The 21,712-nt window shown below is 42.4% G+C and overlaps 1 protein-coding gene across 1 annotated transcript; it reads right to left on the minus strand.

Moving 5' to 3' along the window:
- Window positions 1-1,786: 1,786 nt before the first annotated feature.
- On the minus strand, window positions 1,787-18,913 carry CLEC3A (C-type lectin domain family 3 member A). The gene is made up of 3 exons (XM_082366424.1): window positions 11,777-18,913; window positions 6,483-6,566; window positions 1,787-4,820 (listed from the first exon to the last, which is right to left on the minus strand). The coding sequence occupies exons 1-3, from the start codon at window positions 11,889-11,891 to the stop codon at window positions 4,429-4,431; spliced, it is 591 nt and encodes a 196-aa protein (XP_082222550.1). The 5' UTR covers window positions 11,892-18,913; the 3' UTR covers window positions 1,787-4,428.
- Window positions 18,914-21,712: the final 2,799 nt, after the last annotated feature.

Genomic DNA, 21,712 nt, shown 5'->3' on the forward strand with positions numbered 1-21,712 from the left:
ACTGGGAGACAGGAAATTGAATTCCAGTCCCTGCCCTGTCCCCAGATTGCTGGGAGATTTGGGGTAAGTCACTTCTCTCAGGGTCTCTCTTGGACTTTTGCCCTGATGATTCCTAGGTCACTTTCTTTTCCATTCTCTCTTTCACTGGAGAGAGGGGTGTATTAAAAGAGTTGTTCACCCTGTCTGGCATCACTCTCTCTAGTCACTCCATCTTTCATCTCCTTGTTTTATTTTCTTCGTTTGTCATTTTAATTGTGTCATTTGTTATGCCATTTTGTCATATTTTCTGAAATGATCTTGTTTTTTCTTTGTTTATTGTATGTTTGCCTATCTAGATGTAAGCTCTGTGAGGTCGTAACCTAGGCTATCCTGGCTGATACACAAACTCCAACTAGCTCACATGCTCATAGAATTTACAGAAATAAAAACCAGCATTATGATAAACTCAGCATTATGTGAAAACACACACAGACACACACACACACACACACACATTTCCTCCCTTTCTTTCTCTCTCTCCCCCTCTCCCTTTTCCCTTCCTGCCCTATCATTGCTCATCACTGCTTATATTTGTTATAATACATTCTGCACATTGCATCCAACTGGAAGGGAAGTATTCTATCAGAGCCCTAAATTCACTTTGTCCCAATTTAGTGTCTCCAGCAAAAAAAAAAAAGAGTTTCATTACTCCCAGTGTCCATTGGCAACCACTGGGAAAGATTCTGATTGGGTTTGCCTGGGCTCTGTATGTCTCCCTGAACCAGTAGAAGTCAGCTATGCTTGTTTGAGTGTGTGCACAATTTTTTTTTTTTATTAGTGTATATTCAATTTGGTGTTTATTTCCAGGAATTTATTTAAATCCGTGCCCATTTTGTGGGTTTCAGTTTAGGTTAAACTAGATAGTAATAATCTGTAAATTCACAACTTTCATATGTAATTAGAGCTACTAGTATTTTCTTTTCAGACTCCAGTGGAGAATCTTGCTCTCCTCCTGTGAGCTAGGTTGTAATATCCTTGAGTGCAGATACCATAACTTACTTCCTTTCTGTCCTTCCATATTACCTAGCACGATGCTTTATAGTTAGTAGGCGCCCTTTGAATCTCTTACAACAGACTAAATGAGTTACTTAAGTAGCTAAAATTGGTTGGCTTCTTCATTCATTAGATGTGCTTTATTTGGTGATGATTATGGAAGTTCTCACTAATGTGAGAACAGGAAAAAGTTTCTATCTTAATTTTAATTTCAGAAATGTTATTCAGCATTGTTAGAGAAGAGAAAGGACACATTGAACCTTGAGATATGTTCTCCTTTGAATCCCTAATTTGAATCTCAACTATTGTTTCCTTTAACTAATTGATTTTTACTTTGTACCTCATTTAATGATATGGATGGAAGCATCTGTGATGGGTAGAGAAATTGCTCTTAGTATTGTTCTTCACACAGATGAATTGTAGATCCTACCCTTGACTTCAGTTAAAGGGAAACAAAACTGCTGGAATCAGCAGAGACTATCTCTGGGCAAGTAGCTACAGCTTTAGACACTTCCTCTCAGACTGTGGTGTGTGGTCCAGCCCTGTTGGCTTGCACTAGATGCTTTTAGAAATGAAGAATCTGGGGGGCTTCCCTGGTGGCAAGCCACAACTACTGAAGCCCAGACACTGCAACAAAGAGTAGCCCCTGCTCGCGGCAACTAGAGAAAGCCCGCGCACAGCAACGAAGACCCAACGCAGCCATAAATAAATAAATTATATATATATATATATATATATATATATATATATATATATATATTAAAACAAACAAACAAAAAAGGAAATGAAGAATCTGGGGCCTCAGTCCAGATCTATGGGGTCTGCAAGTTGATAAGGTTCCCATGAGATTTTTAAGCACAGGAATGCTTGAGAAACATTTCTTTAGAGATTAGAATCAGCTTTTTGGTAAATCTTGTAGGGACTTGACTACTTTAAATATAACTGCAGGAAGCCAGGGGTTTATACTAGGGATGACAATTATGTAGTATAAATGTTGGTGTCCTCCTACCATGAACTTGTGAGACATTGCTAATTGCTCATGGCACTCTTTCTACCAAGTTTCAGAATTCTCTATGCTATAGTCCAGGCAGCTTCCAAGGAGTGGGTGTGGCTTCTGGTTGATATGTTGGCTAAGTAGTAAAGTCAAGGTCATGAGTCTGACCCTGGGCAAACCAGATAATCTCTTAGTCTACTCCTTCCAATCTTGCTCTGTCTCCCATCCATCTGCCCCTTGTCTTGCTGACTCATCTTGATTTGCCCTCACTAACTAACCTTCCTCTGTTCCTTTGAATTAAGCTTCTTCTCTTGAGCTTTCTGGTTGGGGCATTTGGGGGAAGATGACCTTATCTATCACCATCTCCTAGGTACCCAAACTCTGACACTGACTTGTGTGAACCGGAGTTGTCTTTATTTAACCCTTTCAAAGCAGATTCAGACTGAATGCCTCATCAAGGTCAGGTGTTGGCCCAAACTGTTACCCCAGATGAGGGAACAGGGAGATGGATTAGAGTCCACTTCCATTGCCTGTTTGAACAGGCTTGACCTTGTCACAGCTCCTTCTGAGTTGCTAAGGATGTAGAATCTGAGTCAACTTGTTGGCTTCTGGTCACAACTTCACTAATCCTGGGGGTGATTTAGGGCAAATTACCACACCTCTCTTCTTCAGTTTATTCTTCTGTGAAATGAAATAATTCTAGAGCCTAAATCCCTAGATTGTTCCAAAGATAAATGAGAATTATGTAAAATTGAGCACAGTGTCTGGAATATGCTACTCATTACTATCTATGAATCTCATTATTGTCATTATCTTTAAGGAGACTGTGGTTGTGTTGGCTTAGGAAGTTGGCCAGCGTCCACCAAAAACAATTGCAGATACAAATTTTTTTTTTAAGTCTCCTCCTCCCCCTGGACTTCTTTTTTTTGACCGTGCTGTGCCGCTTGTGGGATCTTAGTTCCCTGACCAGGGATGGAACCCAGGCCCCGGCAGTGAAAGCGCTGAATCCTAACCACTGGACCACCAGGGAATTTCATGGACTTTATTTCTTTATTGTCGAGTAAAACTATCCTTGTAGTACAGCTAAATCACCGGTTTGATTAAATCCAGGCTATTTCCCCCTGAATTTCGCCAAGTCTGATATAAACCAACATAGTTTAAATAACTATAATCAATACCCACATACGTCCACATTGATCAGAATTCAGGCTTTATTATTGTGCAATGTAAAGAACTAAAACTTAATTCCAAGCATACATAATTAAAGTTTGTAGAGAAGGATTTTGTTCCCAAAACACAATCAGCATTTAAAGGAAAAAAAAAAAGACATTTATTTGAAAAACAGAATATACTTAGAATTGTTTGCTTGTAAGAAGCCCATTTCCCCCAAGTCTTAACTTCGTAATTTCATATTAAGCAATGACGTTACTTTACACAATCTAGTGAAACAATTTAGTGGGAGTAGCAGAATAATAAAAAATAACATAGACATGTGACTCCAAAATAATATTATTTAAATCCAGCTTTCAACCTCCAAATAGAGATTGCTCATAATAGACTTAAATATATGATTGTTAAATATATATAAGTATGTAAAATATGTTAAAAGAAAAAGGAAACTAACATGTAATATCCACCCTTGATTTCATAAAGGCAGGTAAAGATGTTAATGAAGGGAAAAAGTAGACTTTTTAAAACTTTCTTTTTCTATACAATCTGCTACTCTGTTCTGTCTTACGGTTACTGATACTGCCTTAATATTTCCTTCCAGATCTTTACTTGGAACTTCCAAAAAAAAAAAAAAGATGTGTATATGGCTGGAGGGCTGGGGGGAGTAGGATGGTTTTGAAGAAAACGGAATTAAATCAGAACCTGTCTGAGACGTTCATGTTTTGATGTGACAGAGAAGATACTAGTCCCACCAGGGGATGCTGCAACTCAAAGAAAGGGTGATGGACTAATAAGATACTATCATTAGGATGGAACAGATTGAACATCAGACTGAAAAGTTTTTGGATTATGTAGCACCTCATCAATCAAATATATACTAAACTTTTAAGAGAAAATCTTCCAGGTAGTCTAAGCTTGCTTTTCTGGCTATTGTAGTTTTAACACTAACCTGGTCTATATAAGTAAGAGGGACCAGGAGTGAGAAAGGTCTGATAGCCCATTTTGCAGGAGCCACTTTAACAGTGTGTACATGGTTAGATCATTATTTTCTGCTCCCCCATACCCCAGGGAGGGTAAAATCACAATACAATGTGGTAGCAAAACTGGCTGACTCCTGTATTCCTATGGGCACAGAGTCCCATGAGGCAGGACACTTTTGACTTATTCTTGGGATCCATCAGCCTATAAATCATGACCGATCTTGCTTGGAAGACACTTTCAAGAAGGGTCTATTAGGGGATGGTGAACTCACATATGTACCTCTTGCTGCTACGACAGACCTCGTCACTCCATTTGCCCTGAGCTGACTGTGAGAAGAGGACACAGTTTTCCCGCTTGCCACCATTAGGCTGTGCATGGTCCCAGTTGAGGAAGGAGATGGCGACTCCATTGATATCGACAAACTTGCCTTCTGTGACCATGTCGTTGATGCCCAGCCAAAAGTCATTGACCCCCGGCAGGCTCCTTTTACCATAGTCTCGGACGGCGTTGATTTCATCGGAGCTTCTGGGGACAACCAGCGTCCCTCCCTTGGAAATGCAGTCTTCGTTGGCTTCGTGGAAGTGCTTCAAGCCTTCCAAAGCAAGGTAGCACTTCTTGTGAAATTTTGTGCCTCGGAGACAGACTGTAAAGATGTGAAATTTGACATATTAAGATGCTTTTGGAGTATAATAATCCAGGACTGGATCTGGCCAATAGCAATAATGTCATGTCATAATCACAACCATCCCATGAAGTGGGATTTTATTACGCCCATCTTTACATATCAGGATAGTGAAGCTTAAAGAAGTTGTTACTTATTAACAACTTAGCCTATAAAAAGGTGACTTACCTGTCACATAAGATCACAACTACGGAAACCCAGGTCTGCCCCACCCTTAAACCCTGGCCTTTAGCCTCCTGCTGCTTGGATATACACATGTTCGCTAGTTTGTGTAGCTCCATTATGTGCTGAATTTCCTTGGGACTTTTGGAACTGGTTGGTGTGCCACAATTATTAAAAAACAAACAAAAACAAAAGTCTGAGTTTGCATGTGGAGAGATAGGGCTTTTCTTATGCAGATAACTGAGCCCTGGTAATATTGTTTATCTTACCCAGGATAAAACAAATAGAAAGATAGTTTCAAGGCATAGCATTGGAGAGTCAGGCTGCAGGGCTGTAGTGCCTGGACTTAGGTGTCAGTTCTGACATTTACTAGCTGTGTAAGCTTTGGAAAAATTATTTAATTTCTCTGTGCCTCAGTTTCCTCATCTGTAAAATGAGGATAATCATAGCAGCATCTATCTCATAAATTGTTGGAGGATTAATGTGTTAATGTTTGTAAAGTATTATTATAGTCCCCAGCTGTGGTTGGAGGGTTAACAAAACTCTTTCCCCTTCTGCAAACGCATTTGGCCGTCCTTTAACTTTATAATTCTGTTCCCCTGGGAACCTGATAAAGGACCCTGTCACCAGTGTTACTAGGCAACGTTGCTTATGGTAAAAATGACTCAGGATCAGTAACATACAGCTGGCCTGGGAGTTATAAATATTTGATGGAAAAGCTGTAACTTCAGTCTTCCTTGAAGGTGGTAAGTCTTATAATTGGGCAGTTCTCTGTGAGACCCTCAAAGCTCTGCTTTTGGAGTTGCTATGAGAGTATTCATTCCTGAGGGTGTGAACCTTACAAGCCAGGGATGTTCCTGAACTTACCTAGTGTGGCTCTCATTTCCTTGACCTGGGAGCCAGCAGAGTAGCTCCCGGACAGCAGTGTGTACAGCTGCATAGGCTTCCAGGAGCGCTACTCCGTGAAAAGGAACACTGGATGCTGCCCCCTGCGGGCAAGCTGTGGCTCTAACCACTGGTCTTCTCTGCACGTGTTGCCCTACTTGTCGGGCATGAGTCCTCTGATCCCGTGTTTAGTTCAACCTCGGCGATCTCCCAATGGGCACTTAGTAAACATCTAAATAATGCTGATTATTTTAGCTAGTTAACACTTCTTCAGTTTTCTTTCATTGCCCATTAAAGAAGAATTATGGACGGACTTTTAAAATGTATTATTGAAATGCCTGGTTTTACTTCTATACCACCCATTTACAGGAGTAGGGAGTGGAAAATCAAGCTGATTTCCCCAAACAATCACCTCCCCAGCTTTTAGATCCTTTCTCCTGGACACATCTCTGGCTTGTCAATGTCTCTTTAAAAAAAAAATGTCGCTTACAACTCAACATGTACTCTCTATATGGTTTGAATTGCTGACAAATCACAATTCCTTTTCCTGTCTCGTGAGATGAGATGGGATCTCACCTGTCTGCAGGGCTTGCATTTCCTTCAGGGCATTGACTTCTCTCCAGAGCTTTTCCACTTGAATCTTCAGGTCTCCATCCTTTTCTGAGAATATTTTAGGGTAGGGCGGGGTAGGAGGAATGAAAAGCATATGATTAAAATAAGATAAAAATAAAACAAAATAAAATAAAGCTTTGGAATCTAGAATCTAGGGCGAGGGTGATTTTGATGAAACTGAGCCCAGTGTACATGGAAAATAATGCATGAAAATAAGTTAGCCAGGAAGATGTATAAGGGCTTGGTGGGGGTAATAATATTAGAAGGTCCTTCTGGGGGATGGGGCTCCTGTCTGTCTCTCCAGCCCCACCCTGTGGGACTCGCCCTCCATCACCAGACTTCAGACTTGTTGATTTCGGATGCATCCTAGAGCAAGCTGTCTCATCTCAGGATGCTTCCTTTGTGTTCCTTCTGCCTGGAACACTCTTGCCCAGGTCTTGTCCATCTCCTTATCAAGCTTAAAGTTCTCCTCTCCTTTTTTTTTTTTTTTTTTTAACATCTTTATTGGAGTATAATTGCTTTACAGTGGTGTGTTAGTTTCTGCTTTATAACAAAGTGAATCAGCTATACATATACATATGTTCCCATATCTCTTCACTCTTGGGTCTCACTCCCACCCTCCCTATCCCACCCCTCTAGGTGATCACAAAGCACCGAGCTGATCTCCCTGTGCTATGCGGCTGCTTCCCACTAGCTATCTATTTTACGTTTGGTAGTGTATATATGTCCATGCCACTCTCTCACTTTGTCCCAGCTTACCCTTCCCCTCCCCGTGTCCTCAAGTCCATTCTCTACGTCTGCGTCTTTATTCCTGTCCTGCCTCTTCCTCTTCTGAGAAGACTCTCTGCTCATCCTCTCTACATTAGCATCCCTCTGGCTGATCTCTTTCCTTGAACCTTTATTTTTCTTCCGCACACTTTCTCCAATCTATAATCATCTTCCTTTACTTACTTAATTTCATCTCTCTGGTTGTCCATGGTATTCCCGATGTTTAACATGATGCTTGGCACATAATCAGTCTCATAATGTTTGCTGAGTGAACAAACACTTTATGGCATACAAAATACTTTTGTGTTATTTTCATTTACTCTTCAAAAATAGTTATGAATGGAGGAAAATGAGATTCCCATTGAAGAATGAGAATGAACTCAATGAGCTAAATTGGCAGATAAGTGGTAGAACTCACACTCAGACTTAATTGGGTCCCCAAGTCCCCTGTCCCCAATATCCCTACTCAACTGATGTTCCAGGTATAGTGGCTCCTAGCAGGGTTAAGTGATTTTCATAGAGAAACAGGGAAAGGCAGTGATAAAAAGCCCTCTAAAAATGCTCTGTATTAGGGATTAGCAATTTACTTAGTTTTGAATGTCCCTGGATGAGGTTAATCTTCGTGGCTGTCCTCTACCAACCTTGGGTATAGGTAAGTAGTAGAAAATTAGCAACCTTGACTAAATGAAAAATCCAGACCTGATGGGGACTTAGAAATTGACAGCTTGTGAGCTCTTCAAAGGCAGGAATTATAATAAATCTTAATAAATATTAAAAGCCACCATATACTGTGCACTGGGAGCTTAATTCTTTCGATATTACTATGAGATGGACACTATCATTTCACAAAAGGAGAAAGAGAGGCACAGAAATCTGAATTAACCTGTCAAAGGTCACCCAGCTAGTAAGGGGCAGAGTTGGGATTTGAATCTCGCTGACTTCGTGTCTGTTCTCTTCCCACCCCTCCCATCTGCTTCTGCGCAGTGATCACCTTTACCTGGTTGGTCCCTAGTACGTGGCCTCGAATAGCTAAGATGCTTAAAGCTTGATATGGCTGTTCCTAACTGCCTTTTTGTGGGGATACCACACAGGGAGTCTGTGTTCTATCCTGGGTTTTTCAGGACAGTACCAAATCCAAATATGCTGATTCACTTTACCCTCCCACCCCTTTTCTTTTTTTGGCCACACCGCACTGCAAGCAGGATCTTAGTTCCCTGACCAGGGATCGAACCTGTGCCCCCTGCAGTGGAAGTGGGGAGTCTTAACCACTGGACCACCAGGGAAGTCCCTCGTTTTCCCCTTAAACATATGCTTTGCAAGCCAGGTGTTTCCACATTTGGGTTAGGAAATGCCTTCTGGGGTATCCAGGGATGGACATCAATTCTCCAAGCGTCCAGTAGCTCAGCTGAGAAGGACAATAACGCAAGGGTTTCCTCAACGGGACCGTAGAATCCAGAATAAATGTAAGGGTACATTCAGGATGCACAGCCATCGCCTGTCGGAGGCCAGACTTGCAAAGACTGATGAAGTTTTCTCCCAAGTTACAAGTTGTAAACCATACAGATGTCACCCCCAGTCCCTCGTGGCTTCCTGCTCCATGCTATTTAAATAAAGGGCCTCCATAGGGAAGCTGTAAACATTGTAATTAACATGAAGACACATGAATTAATATTAGGCTCTTGGGAGATCACTATGGAAGTCGTTATCCAGGTGGCTTGGCTTCTGCTTCCGTCCTTGGTGAGAAATGTGGATGTGTTTTGTCGACAATGAATACAGGGAACAGCTATTTCACAATAAAAAAATTTATTTTTGATTCATGACTACAACATAATTTGCATTGCTCCACCTAACTTGTTGAGACCTATGAAGTAAATAGCAGGGAAAACTTGGTTTTGGAGCTAAATCACTCAACTGCCATTTCGAGTTTTTAAAAAAAGCTCCCTTTCATTTTATTATTGTTGTTCTCCAAAAGTAGGTACGGAGTAGGAATGCAAAAATAATTCCTGGAATAAATGACCAGTAAACGTATGAAAAATACCTCAACTTTGTTAACCATCAAAGAGATGCAAATTAAAAGAAGGTTTTTGGGTTTTGTTAGGCTGGCACAGCTTAACCTGATGATAGGATGTCAGGTTGTCAAGGTGTGAATGGGTGCTCTCATACGCTGAAGATGAGAGCATGGGTTCATGCTACCATTTTGAGAGACAGTGTAATTAACCTACAATTTTACTTCTAGAAGTGTATCATCACAGTATTCTAGCATGGGGATCAATATCTGTGTACAAAGCAGTTCACTGAGGCATTGGATCATAAAGGGATGGATTTGATGAACACAAAAGTTCACCAAGAGAGAACAGATTAAATAAGTCATGATCCATCCATAAGGGAATATTATGCAGCTGTTAAAAGGGCTGAGGTATGCCTTATATTTAAGGTTATCCAAGATTTAATAGATAAAGTCAATTAATTTGTCTGCCAAGTACTTTGGATAGCCAACTCTTATTTTGTTAAAAGTATCAGTTTTTAATCGGACGTTAAAGAAAACTCTGGGGATACTATCTCCTAACAGTTAATAGCGGGTAATTCTGTGGAAAGGATCAAGAAAGAAAAAATGGCTTTCGCTTTTGATTTCATAAACTTTGGTATTCTTTCCAGGTACTTAAAATATTTTTAAAATGTGTTGGGGAAAGAAATGTTTAACAAGTGTAGGCTAATGGTTTCACTTTCTGTAGAATCTACTTTCTCGGATCTCATGGCAAAAATGAGCAAAACCGGGCTTCCCTGGTGGCGCAGTGGTTGAGAATCTGCCTGCCAATGCAGGAGACACGGGTTCGAGCCCTGGTCTGGGAAGATCCCACATGCCACGGAGCAACTAAGCCCGTGTGCCACAACTACTGAGCCTGCGCGTCTGGAGCCTGTGCTTCGCAACAGGAGAGGCTGCGATAGTGAGAGGCCCGCGCACCGCGATGAAGAGTGGCCCCCACTTGCCGCAACTAGAGAAAGTCCTCACACAGAAACGAAGACCCAAAACAGTCATAAATAAATAAATAAATAAAATTAAAAAAAAAAAAAATGAGCAAAACCGCTTTGGGAGGATGATATTTAAAATGTGGACCCAGTCTGTTAAAAAACAAACAAAAATATGTGTGTGTGCTTGTGTGTGTGTCTTGGAGGGTAGTGCATAATAACCTGAACTACAACTGAGAAACACCCACACAGCGCACAAACACACACACTCACATATTCAAACACCTCCCTGCATCCTTACTGGGTGGTCACCACTTTGCTAGTCCTTCTTTATGGTAAAGAAATGCTGGCAACAAAGATATGCCACGTCTTCTCTCCCTCCTTTTCCTGTCTTCATCACTCATGAGAAATATTTTAATCTATCATTAAAAGAAGTAACAGAGAAGTGTAATATTTTATAAGGAAAAAAGGTTCCACTTAAGAAACTTTGCATCAGACCTAAAGTGTATAAATAAATATTCCTGGAAAAGGGCACTGTGTAATCTTAAAAACACGGCACAGGATAAACTCCCTTTTACCCACCAGCCATTCGTGTTGTGTTAAATCAAGACTTTAATGTTGTTTGTATTTTTGGTGTGTTTTGTTAGTAATGAAGTGAAATTGATAAGGAAATAGTGTCCTAATATTTACCTTTTAATATCGTGATATGAAAATGACTCAGGATGAGATAAAACATCACCCCACACTTTTCTTGATGCTTTTCCTTTTGATTTGGTCTTAGCATATTGCAAATACATTGCCATCATCATTGTTCCTTGCAGGATTTTTTTTTTTTTTTTAATCTCTTAACCCAATTCAAGCCACCCTAAATTTGGGTTTGCTTGGAGATTGTTTTGCATTAAAATGTCTTCAAATGCTGTATGACTTTGTTAGTTGAAATATTTTTAAGTGAAGGAGTTTCAACTTCTCTATGACATTAAAATCTTAAATATATATTATAGTATAGACTGTCCTTATATTGCCAGGGATATGAAAATATACCTACATGATAACTAATGATGAAACGGAAGTCGCATTACCAATAGCTCTATCCTCTACTGCACATTTAATAAGATTATAGTTATCTTACAGATATATGTGAACATCATACAGTATCTACGAGTGAAATGGTATACCCTGTTAATCAGTCTCTTCTACTTGATCCCTCATTCCAAATACCTGATGTTGTATCCAGGTTATCACCCTCCAAAGAACATTCTCATGCCTAAGCTCACCTGACAAAGGATATACAATACAGAATACAATACAGATATACAATACAGCCTACCATTTGATTCCTTTAAATATCAAGCTGTCCCAGAAAATTAAGAGGTCCCTCAGTCCCCTGAAAATGCCATATCCACATGAAGCCACGATACCGTCACCAGAGCTGGTCTCCTGGAAGAGTTTGGAAATGAATATTGTCCAGCTCCTCCCCACCCTGAGCAAGCCTAGGGTTTTGCTGGACGGAGAAACCCCGTTACCTTTCACTCGGCGTTTGCTGTGCTTCTTGGCTTTGAACTTGGACGTGTGGCTGGTGGTCTGGTCCAGGAGTAAGGTGATAACCAGGATGTAAATTACAAGTCCATTCTTTGCCATGGCTCTCAGGCAAGTCTGACAGCCACTGTGCTGGCTCCTCTGAAGTACAAAGGGGCAGGTAGACTTCACAGCCACATCTTGCCCTGAAATGCCTGGGGCCACCTTTATAAAAGCGCACTGTGCAGGTCGGCTGGAATCCTGCTGACGGAATGTTTGAATTCCTCTGCTGGCTGCAGCACAAGGTGGCCCCTGTTCTCATGTCTTGTTTAGGCTTTAAAAAAAATTTTCCTGCTAGGAAAATTTTTCCTACTTGACTTGCCTTTTCAGAGCATATCAGAGTTTATTAAGGGACTAAGAGTTTCGTTTTTGTCTTTTTTTTCTTTTTTTTTTTTTTTAAATTTAAAGTCCAGGAAGCATGGGGTCTCTCCGTGAAGACCCCAATATTTAAGTCTTTGGTTTGGAGGTCTGAAGTTCACTTAATATTCTGGGAAATGTATTCAATGACCCACACACAAATCTAGCAAAGTTATTGTGTGTGTGCGTGCGTGCATGTGTGATGCCAGAGCACCACCTGTGTCTATTCACACTCACGTGACTACACAGGTCATGTGGAACTTGGGAAGGGTTTGCTCGCAGGGAGTAATGAAGGCGGTCGAAGGGGCTAGTCCATGATCAAGTATGAGGCCTTCTATTAGGATTTTGTAGATTCACCAAGAACTAGATTCTTGGGAAAACACACCTTAGAAAGAAAAGAAAAGAAAGACGGTGAATTTTTTCCATAAGAATTAATGTAAAATATCAACTATTGTTATCTTGCATATCTCCACCAACCAACACTTTTTTCTTTGAAATTATTCCAAACACCTAAAAAACACTTTCAAAGGAAGTACAGAAATAATGGAGAAATATAATGAAAGACTTGGTATAATTATTCTTACCCAAACAATGGGCTTTAAGGAAAAATACTGAGAACCAGGCAGGCTTTTTGTGACATAAGCAAGGGACCTCCATGGGTGCGACCAAGATGGAGTGAGTTAGACTCTGGGAAAGGCCTCTGCCCTAACTGACTCCGTTCATATCACTATTGGGTGACCAGGTGCAGATGGAGGCCAGGGTTTGCAGATTTTGGAAGGTCTGAAGGACCAAACCCATTTTCTCTTTTTTGTTGAGAGAATACAGGAAGAATCAAGGGGTGATTGATTCCTTCTGAATCTTAGTGAGTAAAATGAGTCTAATCCATCTTCATTTCCTTCCTGCTAAAGCCACTTTGTAGACTACCTATGTACTGACATCAAAGGAAGACCACTGATGTAGGAAAGTCTAACATCATGTAGAGATGTAAGTGTGAAATAAAAAATGAAGATTTTACTTGTAAACTCCTTGTACCGATGTGGGCAATCTACGTGTAGGCATTTGAGAGCGCTGTGGAGACCAGCTGAGCTAGGTTCACATCCTACTTTCATCTGTTTGGCAGCTGTGGGATCTTGGGCAAGTCACTGAACCTCTCTGAGTCTTTTCTCATCTTAATAATGGGACTAGGGATACTGACTTTACAGGGCTGTTGGAAAGATGAAACGAGACACTGACTATAAGCACTTAGCACAATGTCCAGTGGTTAATAATAATAGTGATGATGATAATAGTAATAACATCTGAATATCCTTACCATAAATTATAGTAGTATGGTAATGGCAGATATTTCTGGTCTTTACAGGTCTTTACAAGCCTATGGGATATGCATTCTCTCCATTTTTTTAAAAAAATTTTATTGGAGTATAGTTGATTTACAACGCTGTGTTAGCTTCTCCTGTACAGCAAAGTGAATCAGTTACACATATACCTACTCTTTTTTGCATTCTCTCCATTTTATAGATGATTGAAACTGAGCCTCAGAAAAATTAAGTGGATTTGTTTAGTGTCACTCAGGTCCCAAGGGTGGGAGTAGAATTTAAAATCTAGTTCTGATTGACTCTATTGATCTGGGAAACATGTGCTTTGATTTGAAAATGGAAAAGGATCAATGTTTTACAGTTATCTTGTGATTGATCCAAAAAGCTTTCTGCCAGCTTCTCAGATCCTTTACTCTGAGATTTCAAGTTATAGAACAGTGGTGGAAAGCTAATGATTCCTCTTAGATCTTTGATCTGTGCTATGTTCAAACTAGGCTTATAAGAACATGGTCTTTTTTCTTCAAAATAAATCTATACTGTTTTAAGCTCTTTTCTCTTTCCAGGAAAGCCTCTGACACTTCTTTTGATTGTTTTCTGTTTGCCATATCTGAAAGCCCATGCTTTCTTCTTTCTAAATTAATAAACTGTTTTTTAGAGCAGTTTTATTTTTTTCCACAAATAAATCCAGGTTTATTTTTTATCAGCGACCTCTTCTTTTAATTGAAGTCTAATTAATTTGCAATGCTGTGTTAGTTTTGAGTGTACAGCAAAGTGGCTCAGTTATACCTATATATATTTCTTCAGATTCTTTTCCATTATAGGTTATTACAAGTACTGAGTAGAGTTCCCTGTGCTATACAGTAGGCTCTTGTTGTTTACGTATTTTATAAACAGTAGTGTGTGTACGTTAACCCCAAACTCCTAATTTATCGCCCCCATCCCCCCTTTCCCCTTTGGTAACTGTAAGTTTGTTTTCTATGTTTGTGAGTCTATTTCTGTTTTGTAAGTAAGTTCATTTGTATCTAGACCAGTTGTAGATTTGTAGAAAAACTGAGCCGAGAGTACTGAGAGCTCCCATAAACCTCCTCTTCACTCCCTGCCCCCCAGTTTCTCTTATTGTTACCATCTTGCATATGTGTGGTATATTTGTTATAATTGATGAATGAATATTGATATATTATTATTAACTGAAGTCTATAGCTTATATTAGGGTTCACTGTTTGTGTTGGATGGCTCTGTGGTTTTGGGCAAATAAATGTAATGTCATGTGTCTACCATTAGAGTAGCATATAGGACAATTTCACTAAAGCCCACATTTTTTGTTTTAATGAAATAATTGAGTATTCACCTCTTTCTCACTGCTATTGCCTGGTCCTCCTTAGGACTCCCTCCCGGATGCTCTAATCTTCTACACGCTCTCCTTAGGTGGCCTTATTCCTTCTCAAGGCTTCAAATTCTCTGTCTGGGACTCTACCACACTTACCTCTTGACTTGGATCTCCTCCTTCAGACTCACAGCTCCAGTTGCCCGTGTGATGCTTCCAATTGCATTTCAAAAGACATCTCAAACTCGTGATGCTTTAAATTCAATTCTGGATTCTTCCCCTGTTAATGTCCCATGAATATGTTTTTTTTTTTTGGCCGCATGGCGCGGCTTACAGGATCTTAGTTCCCCCGATCAGGGATTGAACCCAGGCCACCACAGTGAAAGCCCTGAGTCTTCTTAACACTGGGCCACCAGGGAATTCCCCAGTGAACTTTAAAAAGCCCCGTTCGTCCTGAGCCTTCCCCATCGTAGTCAGTGTTCCGTCATCCACTCAGTGGGCCAGTTCTAAAAGCTGGGGACCGTTTGGAGCCTTTGGCACCCACCTTTGCCCTCAACACCCCTCTCCACAACCTCAACCTTGTCAGCAGCCAATGCTGCTGTGGACTCTACCGCCACATACCTCTGCCCTCTCTCCTGCCATCATCCCGTGTTGCGTCACCAAGAGCTCTCATCCTAACCCATCTCATCCTTGAGATGGAGTTGGGCTCCCGCCCAACTCATGGGGAAGATCCACGTGTCACTGATGTGATTGTCCCTGTCCTATGTAAAACCCTCCAAATCTTTCCATTGTACTTAAAATGAAGCCCAGACTTCTTCTTCTTCCATTTTTTTTTTTTTTTGGCTGGGCCACGCGGCTTGTGGGATCTTAGTTCCCCAACCAGGGATCGAGCCTGGGCCCTCGGCAGCGAAAGCACTGAGTCCTAACCACTGGACCGCCAGGGAACTCCCAGCCCAGACTTCTTCCCAAGATGTCCAAGGCCCTCTTACCTGGTGAGACCTTACCTGCTTCTTCCTAGTGGCTTTCTCCAGTTGTGGAGAAGTTTTATCAGGTTTGACTCATCTTCACATCTCTCCATCCACCCCCACTGTGCTTTTCACATGCTTTTTTTCTGTCACTATAGCCCACCCCTTCTTAAACTTGGTGTGTGCCCAAATTAGTGCCGTTTAGTGTATGGCTTATCCTCCAGGTCTGAACTCAAAGATCACCTTCTCAGACATATCTTCTCTAACTGCATAATCTAGGAAGGTCCTGCTCTGTTTTCTCCATCAAAGTACTCTGCTTTCTTTACAGCCCTTATCACAATTTGTTACTTATTTTTAAATGTTTTTATTTGATTTACTTGCTGGATGTCAGTCTCTCCGGCTAGGCTGTAAGCTCCCAGAGGGCAGGGGCTGTGTCAGATTAGCTCGACTTTGCATGTAGTATAGTACTTGGCACGTAGTATTTGCTCAATAAAATATTTACTCATGCAGGGCAGGGAAGTTTTGCTTTGCTTCCTTTCCTTCCCACCTTCCCTCTGAGGTTCCAGCAACAAGGCACTTGACCCAGGAAACAGCATCTCAACTCATGGAAGAGTAAAGAGCCCGAGGCTCATTTGGATGTCATGCTAAGAAATCATGGAGTCATGCTAAGAAATCATCCCTCTCAGAGCTGGGGAAGTTGTAGGTGCTTGGCCCTGAGGCCAGACAGGGATGGGAACTTTCCTTTCCTCCTGGAGAGATTCCCAGTGCAGGGCCTTCTCCTTCAGGGGAAAGCACTGGAAACTCAATGTCCGCATGATTGGCTAGAAGAGGAGGGATGGGAGTCAGGGGGTAGAGATGAATCTGAGAATATTCTCAAGGTGAGGATTTTTGTCCCTGTCCCAAATGCTGATTGACGCTGGACATGGCCTACCCGCTTTGGGTGGACCCCCACCCCCAAAACCTCAACAGTAAAAGCCCGAAGAGAAATGGCAGCGATCTGAAGAAAACACATCATGAGCCACACACACATCAAAGATAAGGAGGGCAGATGGCCCTTTCCCCACCTGGTCCTTGGGGAAGGCAGGCCTCACTCAGTTTTCTTGGAGGTGGAACAATTCCTTTTTTGTGGAGCCGCATGATGTCACCAGCTTGTCCCCTGGGCTGGACCTGGGCTTCTGAAAGGGCTATTTAAAAAGAAGCCCGCATTTCTAGCCAGGGAATAGGAGCTATAAAAATATTGCCTTTAATCCAAAAGTGTCTGGTGAGGATTTTAAAAGTCACCAGGGTTTTACTTTCTTTATTAAATTGCTGTTTACAACACGTCCCCTGGCCACCCAGAGTCATTGGTGTGTTTATTCCACCAGTTGCTATTTTAAAGTTGCTCCAGGCTGTTTTCCAGAGTGTCAAATTCTAACAGACACATTCATCTGGTCTCGTGGCTGTTTGTCTGTTAATACTAAAGGCGGGACACATTTGAAGGCTGTGTTCAGAGGTTCTGGGGAAGCATTCAGGGGAAGTGATAGGAATGAACTTGGAAATAGCACGAGCAATGTTGAAATGTTTGGAGGGAAGATTGGTGATGGTAGATGTGCAAGTTGCCTTCTTTCTACTTGGGACTCCTACCTGTAGCTGTGACTGGTGGACGATGAATTTGAAGAGAAGGCTGGGGACAGGTTTTGAGACCGTAAAGACTCTGCTAAGATGGGGCAGTATTGAATAGAGGTAAAGAGTAAGGGTGCCGATAGTTTCGGGGTTAAAACTTCAGATCTGAGACTTCCCTGGGGGGTCCAGTGGTTAAGATTCCACGCTTCCGATTCAGGGGACACGGGTTTGATCCCATGTGCCACACGGCGCTGCCAAAAGAAAAGAAAACAAAAACAAAAAAACAAAAACTTCAGATCGATCTGTCACTTATTAGTTATATGACAGCAGCCAGACTTTGTCAACTCTCTGAACCTTGGTTTCTTCGTCTGTCTTGCGGAATGGTTGAGAAAACTAGAGCGTGTGTATAAAACATGCAAGCCACATCTTGTCACAATAGCTGATCAATCAAAGGGCTTCCCTCACTACCATGATATAGATGCATGACACATCATCCCTGCCCTGACCCCAACCCCACAGATTTGGTCCCATTTGTACTTGCACTGAATATACTTCCATTACAGAACTTCTACACACTTTATACTTATTTTGTATTTGTCTCCCCCACATTCATTATCTTGGACACGGCTCTTGTCCTATTCTCTTCTGATTTCCTAGACCAGCGCTCTCTGATGGAAGTGTTCACTAGCCACTTGTGGCTAGTGGCCGCCATGTTGGATTGCACAATTTTGGTGCCTAAAAAATGGCTACTGTTGAGTGGACACTTATAAATATGTATTACATGAAATGATCCAATCAAGAGGGTTTAGAGTAAAGTGATTTAGATTAGTGATTTATATTAATTTAATCTTATCTGAACTACTGTGCTAAGATTTTTTTATCTAAATATATTGATAGTAAGGAAGGCATTGTTATCCCTGTTTTGTAGAAGATGAGACCTAACCTTAGAGAGTGAAGTGGCTTTTCTTAGAATCCTCAACTTCTAAGCTTCCATCAAACTGGGGTCTCCCACTCAGGGCTCAGCTGAGGGATGAGGTCCACCTGGCAGTGAAGAGGGGTTTGGGGCTCCGTGTGGAAGCCCTAGGAGGTCAGTGTGAAAATTTCTGGTAAAGTCAGGGCAGTGGAACCTCAAGTTTAGGAGAGACATGCAGTCATCCATTTGAACTTGATACTTAAGTCTCTGATGTGGTTTCCCTGTCAAAGCTACTTTGAATCCTTCTCATGACGGAGAACTCACTACCCAGCAAGGTAGCCAGTTCTACTGCTAGAAAGTCCTGGCATTCTTTCCTCCTTCTCCATGTCTTCTCCCATCTACTGTGACCAGCTTTCTTTCTTGGAAACCTGTAAGGAACGGCTCCAGCCCCAGTTTAATTCATGAAGGCCCCCCTGAGGTTGCTGTGTCTGTCTTGCCCATTTGACACTATTCCGCCATCGCTCCAAGTTCCTTGCATTCCCCCTGACATTGATTACATCCGCTTCCGCCTGAGTCCCTCCGCTCTGCTCCAGGCCTGTGGGAGTTACTCCTCTGAGCCAGTGGCTAGTGTGTGATCTCCTCTGGAACCAGCTCCCTCCCCTCTCCTGGGACCAAGCGTTCTTCGGGCCCCATCCCACCCTGCCTTCGTGTGGGGCCTCTCAGACCGTGGCTGAGGCCACTGAGCCAGTGGCTAGTGTGTGATCTCCTCTGGAACCAGCTCCCTCCCCTCTCCTGGGACCAAGCGTTCTTCGGGCCCCATCCCACCCTGCCTTCGTGTGGGGCCTCTCAGACGTGTGGGGCCTCTCAGACCGTGGCTGAGGCCACTGAGCCAGTGGCTAGTGTGTGATCTCCTCTGGAACCAGCTCCCTCCCCTCTCCTGGGACCAAGCGTTCTTCGGGCCCCATCCCACCCTGCCTTCGTGTGGGGCCTCTCAGACCGTGGCTGAGGCCACTGCATCCTTGGCCCGAACAGTCAGACGCCTCACTGTGTCCTTGCTTCCCACAGCAACATGCGGTCGTGGAAAGTGCACAGATGACATCATCCAGACCTGGGAGTGAATCGGGGCTCGCTCGTCTGCCAGCTCTGTGGTTTGGGCAAGCTCATTAACCTCTCTGATCCTCATGTACCTGTACATTGGGGACCATGATGACTATCTGCCAGCGTGATTGGGAGGATTAAAAAGGTGCCCTAAAAGCGATCAATATAGTGGCTGATACAGAAGAGAGTTTTCCTATGTGGACCTACTATGAGTAAATTATTCATCATTATCACCATCATCATTATAATATTGTCCCAGCTCTTAATGACTTCGCCCATCCTGCCCCGATCTGACTACCCCCTCCTCCCCATCCTCCAAGCACTCGCTGTATCAAACAGTGCATTTTTCATGGAAGGCAAACATTCTGTTTTTCCTAGGTGTACCGATGTTTCAAATTTATTGTGAGTTGTGCCTGGCCCTCCTGCCAAGATAGTTTGAGAATACAAATAAGTCAGTATTTACCTCCCGTCCACTGAGAACAAGGTCAGTCCATAGTGGGAAAGCCTTCACAATTCCTCTCTGTGGGCCTCCGAAGGTTGGACTTGGTGGAAATAGAGTTCAACCTTCAGGTGACAACAGTGAGGTCTTTGTTCTTCCTCGTAATTCAGAGGCTTGTGACTCTGCCTGTGCTTCAAGCAAGATGACAGTAGGTTGCAGAGTGAACCTTTGAGAAGGTGTGCCTTTCTGGGTATTAACTAATTTTCCAACTTTAAATCCATGACCATCTTACTGGTGGAAATTTAGTGAGAGAATTCCAGTCACCTTATGTTCCCCCTGAGTGGGCTGGAGTAAACAGTCAAGCTCTTCCTTTTGGTTGAGATGACATAAAAAGGATGGCCTTTTGGTCACCTTTCCAGCATGTGCTTCCTGAGGCTGAAACCCTAAATGGGTAAACTGAGGAAACTGTGTCCATGAGATCTGTTTCTCAGAAAGAATAGGACAAGGAACCAAATAGGTGGATGAATTGTATGTACAAGGCATTATTTATACTTCTTTTGCTTCTGATTAATAATGAGAAAGAGGAAGAGAGCAGCAGATGGAGAGGATGGAGGGGTTGGAACCAGTTTGATGCTGGACACGTTGGTCCTAAGGTTTTCATGGTACACTCAGCTGTGTCTGCCTCGTCGGTGATTGAAAATAATGGCTGGATACTTGAATGAGGTAGAAAAAGAGAGTTCCATGAGAGAATCAATTATTTGTTAGTAGAGAATCAATGACGGTTAATAGTGGGAAACTGATGATGGGGGTGAATCCAGGATACTTTGATGGTTAAAAGAGGAGAATCAGAGACAAATCCATGGGGTCCTGGATATTGAAGGGGTGGGAAGAGACAGGAAAGGGCTTCAGTGGCCACAAAGGCCAGAGAAAACCTGCATTTCCCTTTACCGAGTCAACAAACATTTTTTAAAATCTAAGAGAAAGTTTCTTAGGAAGGAGAGAGAAAGAACTGGTCAAAGAAGTAAAACAGGAAAAAAGACTAAAATACACAATTGTTTTGGGAGTTAGAAAATGACTTGAAGCAATTTCTCTAATGCATTAGACATTGAAGGTGGATTGCAGTAAAATGAGATTAAGAAGTTAATTTTTTAATAGACTTTTTTTTTTAAAGAATAGTTTTAAGTTCACAGCAAAATGAACCGAAAGGTACAGAGATTTTCTATACACCCTCCACCTCTAGGTCTCTGCCAGTGCGCTGGGTCAGATGGGTAAGAGGTGTTTGTGTGCAAGAGGGTGGGGGACCTGTCCCTCCCTCCGCAGCCTCCCACCCCGGGCCCTGCTTTGCCCCCATCCCCTGTGCCACCCGGATCCAGACCCACGATCCTGCATGGACCTCACTCTCAGTGCAGGAATGTGCTGGCCGCAGGGCCACACACACCCATGCCCACAGGCTGGTGGGCAGGACGTGGCTGCCACCGCAGGCTCTGTGCTGGAGTGGCTGTGTGGGGTGCTGGTTAAGGCCGAAGACTGTGGAGCCAGAGGGCCTTGGTTTGAATCCTGGCTTTGACTTTTCAGTTGTGTGTGTCTGCTGCAAGAGAAGATGTAACAGCAGTGTCTACCTCTTAGGCAGCGATAAATTAGTGACTACACACAAAATGCTTAGAACGGTGCCTTCCCAATAGCAAGTGCTAACAATTCTTATTAAATAGATGGTAACGTTGAGTGGTTCTAACCCTGGGCTGAAGCTTTTGTCTGTCAGAGAGAGGCTAGTTGTCCATTTAGTGAGTTGTCTCAGAGCCTCTGCAGGAACCTGGTCTCCTGATTCTCCCCTAATATTATAGGGGCAGGAGGAGGCTGCCTGATGGCTCAG

Source organism: Balaenoptera borealis (genome assembly GCF_965194805.1).
Source record: "Balaenoptera borealis genome assembly, chromosome: 19".
NCBI classification, from domain to species: domain Eukaryota; kingdom Metazoa; phylum Chordata; class Mammalia; order Artiodactyla; family Balaenopteridae; genus Balaenoptera; species Balaenoptera borealis.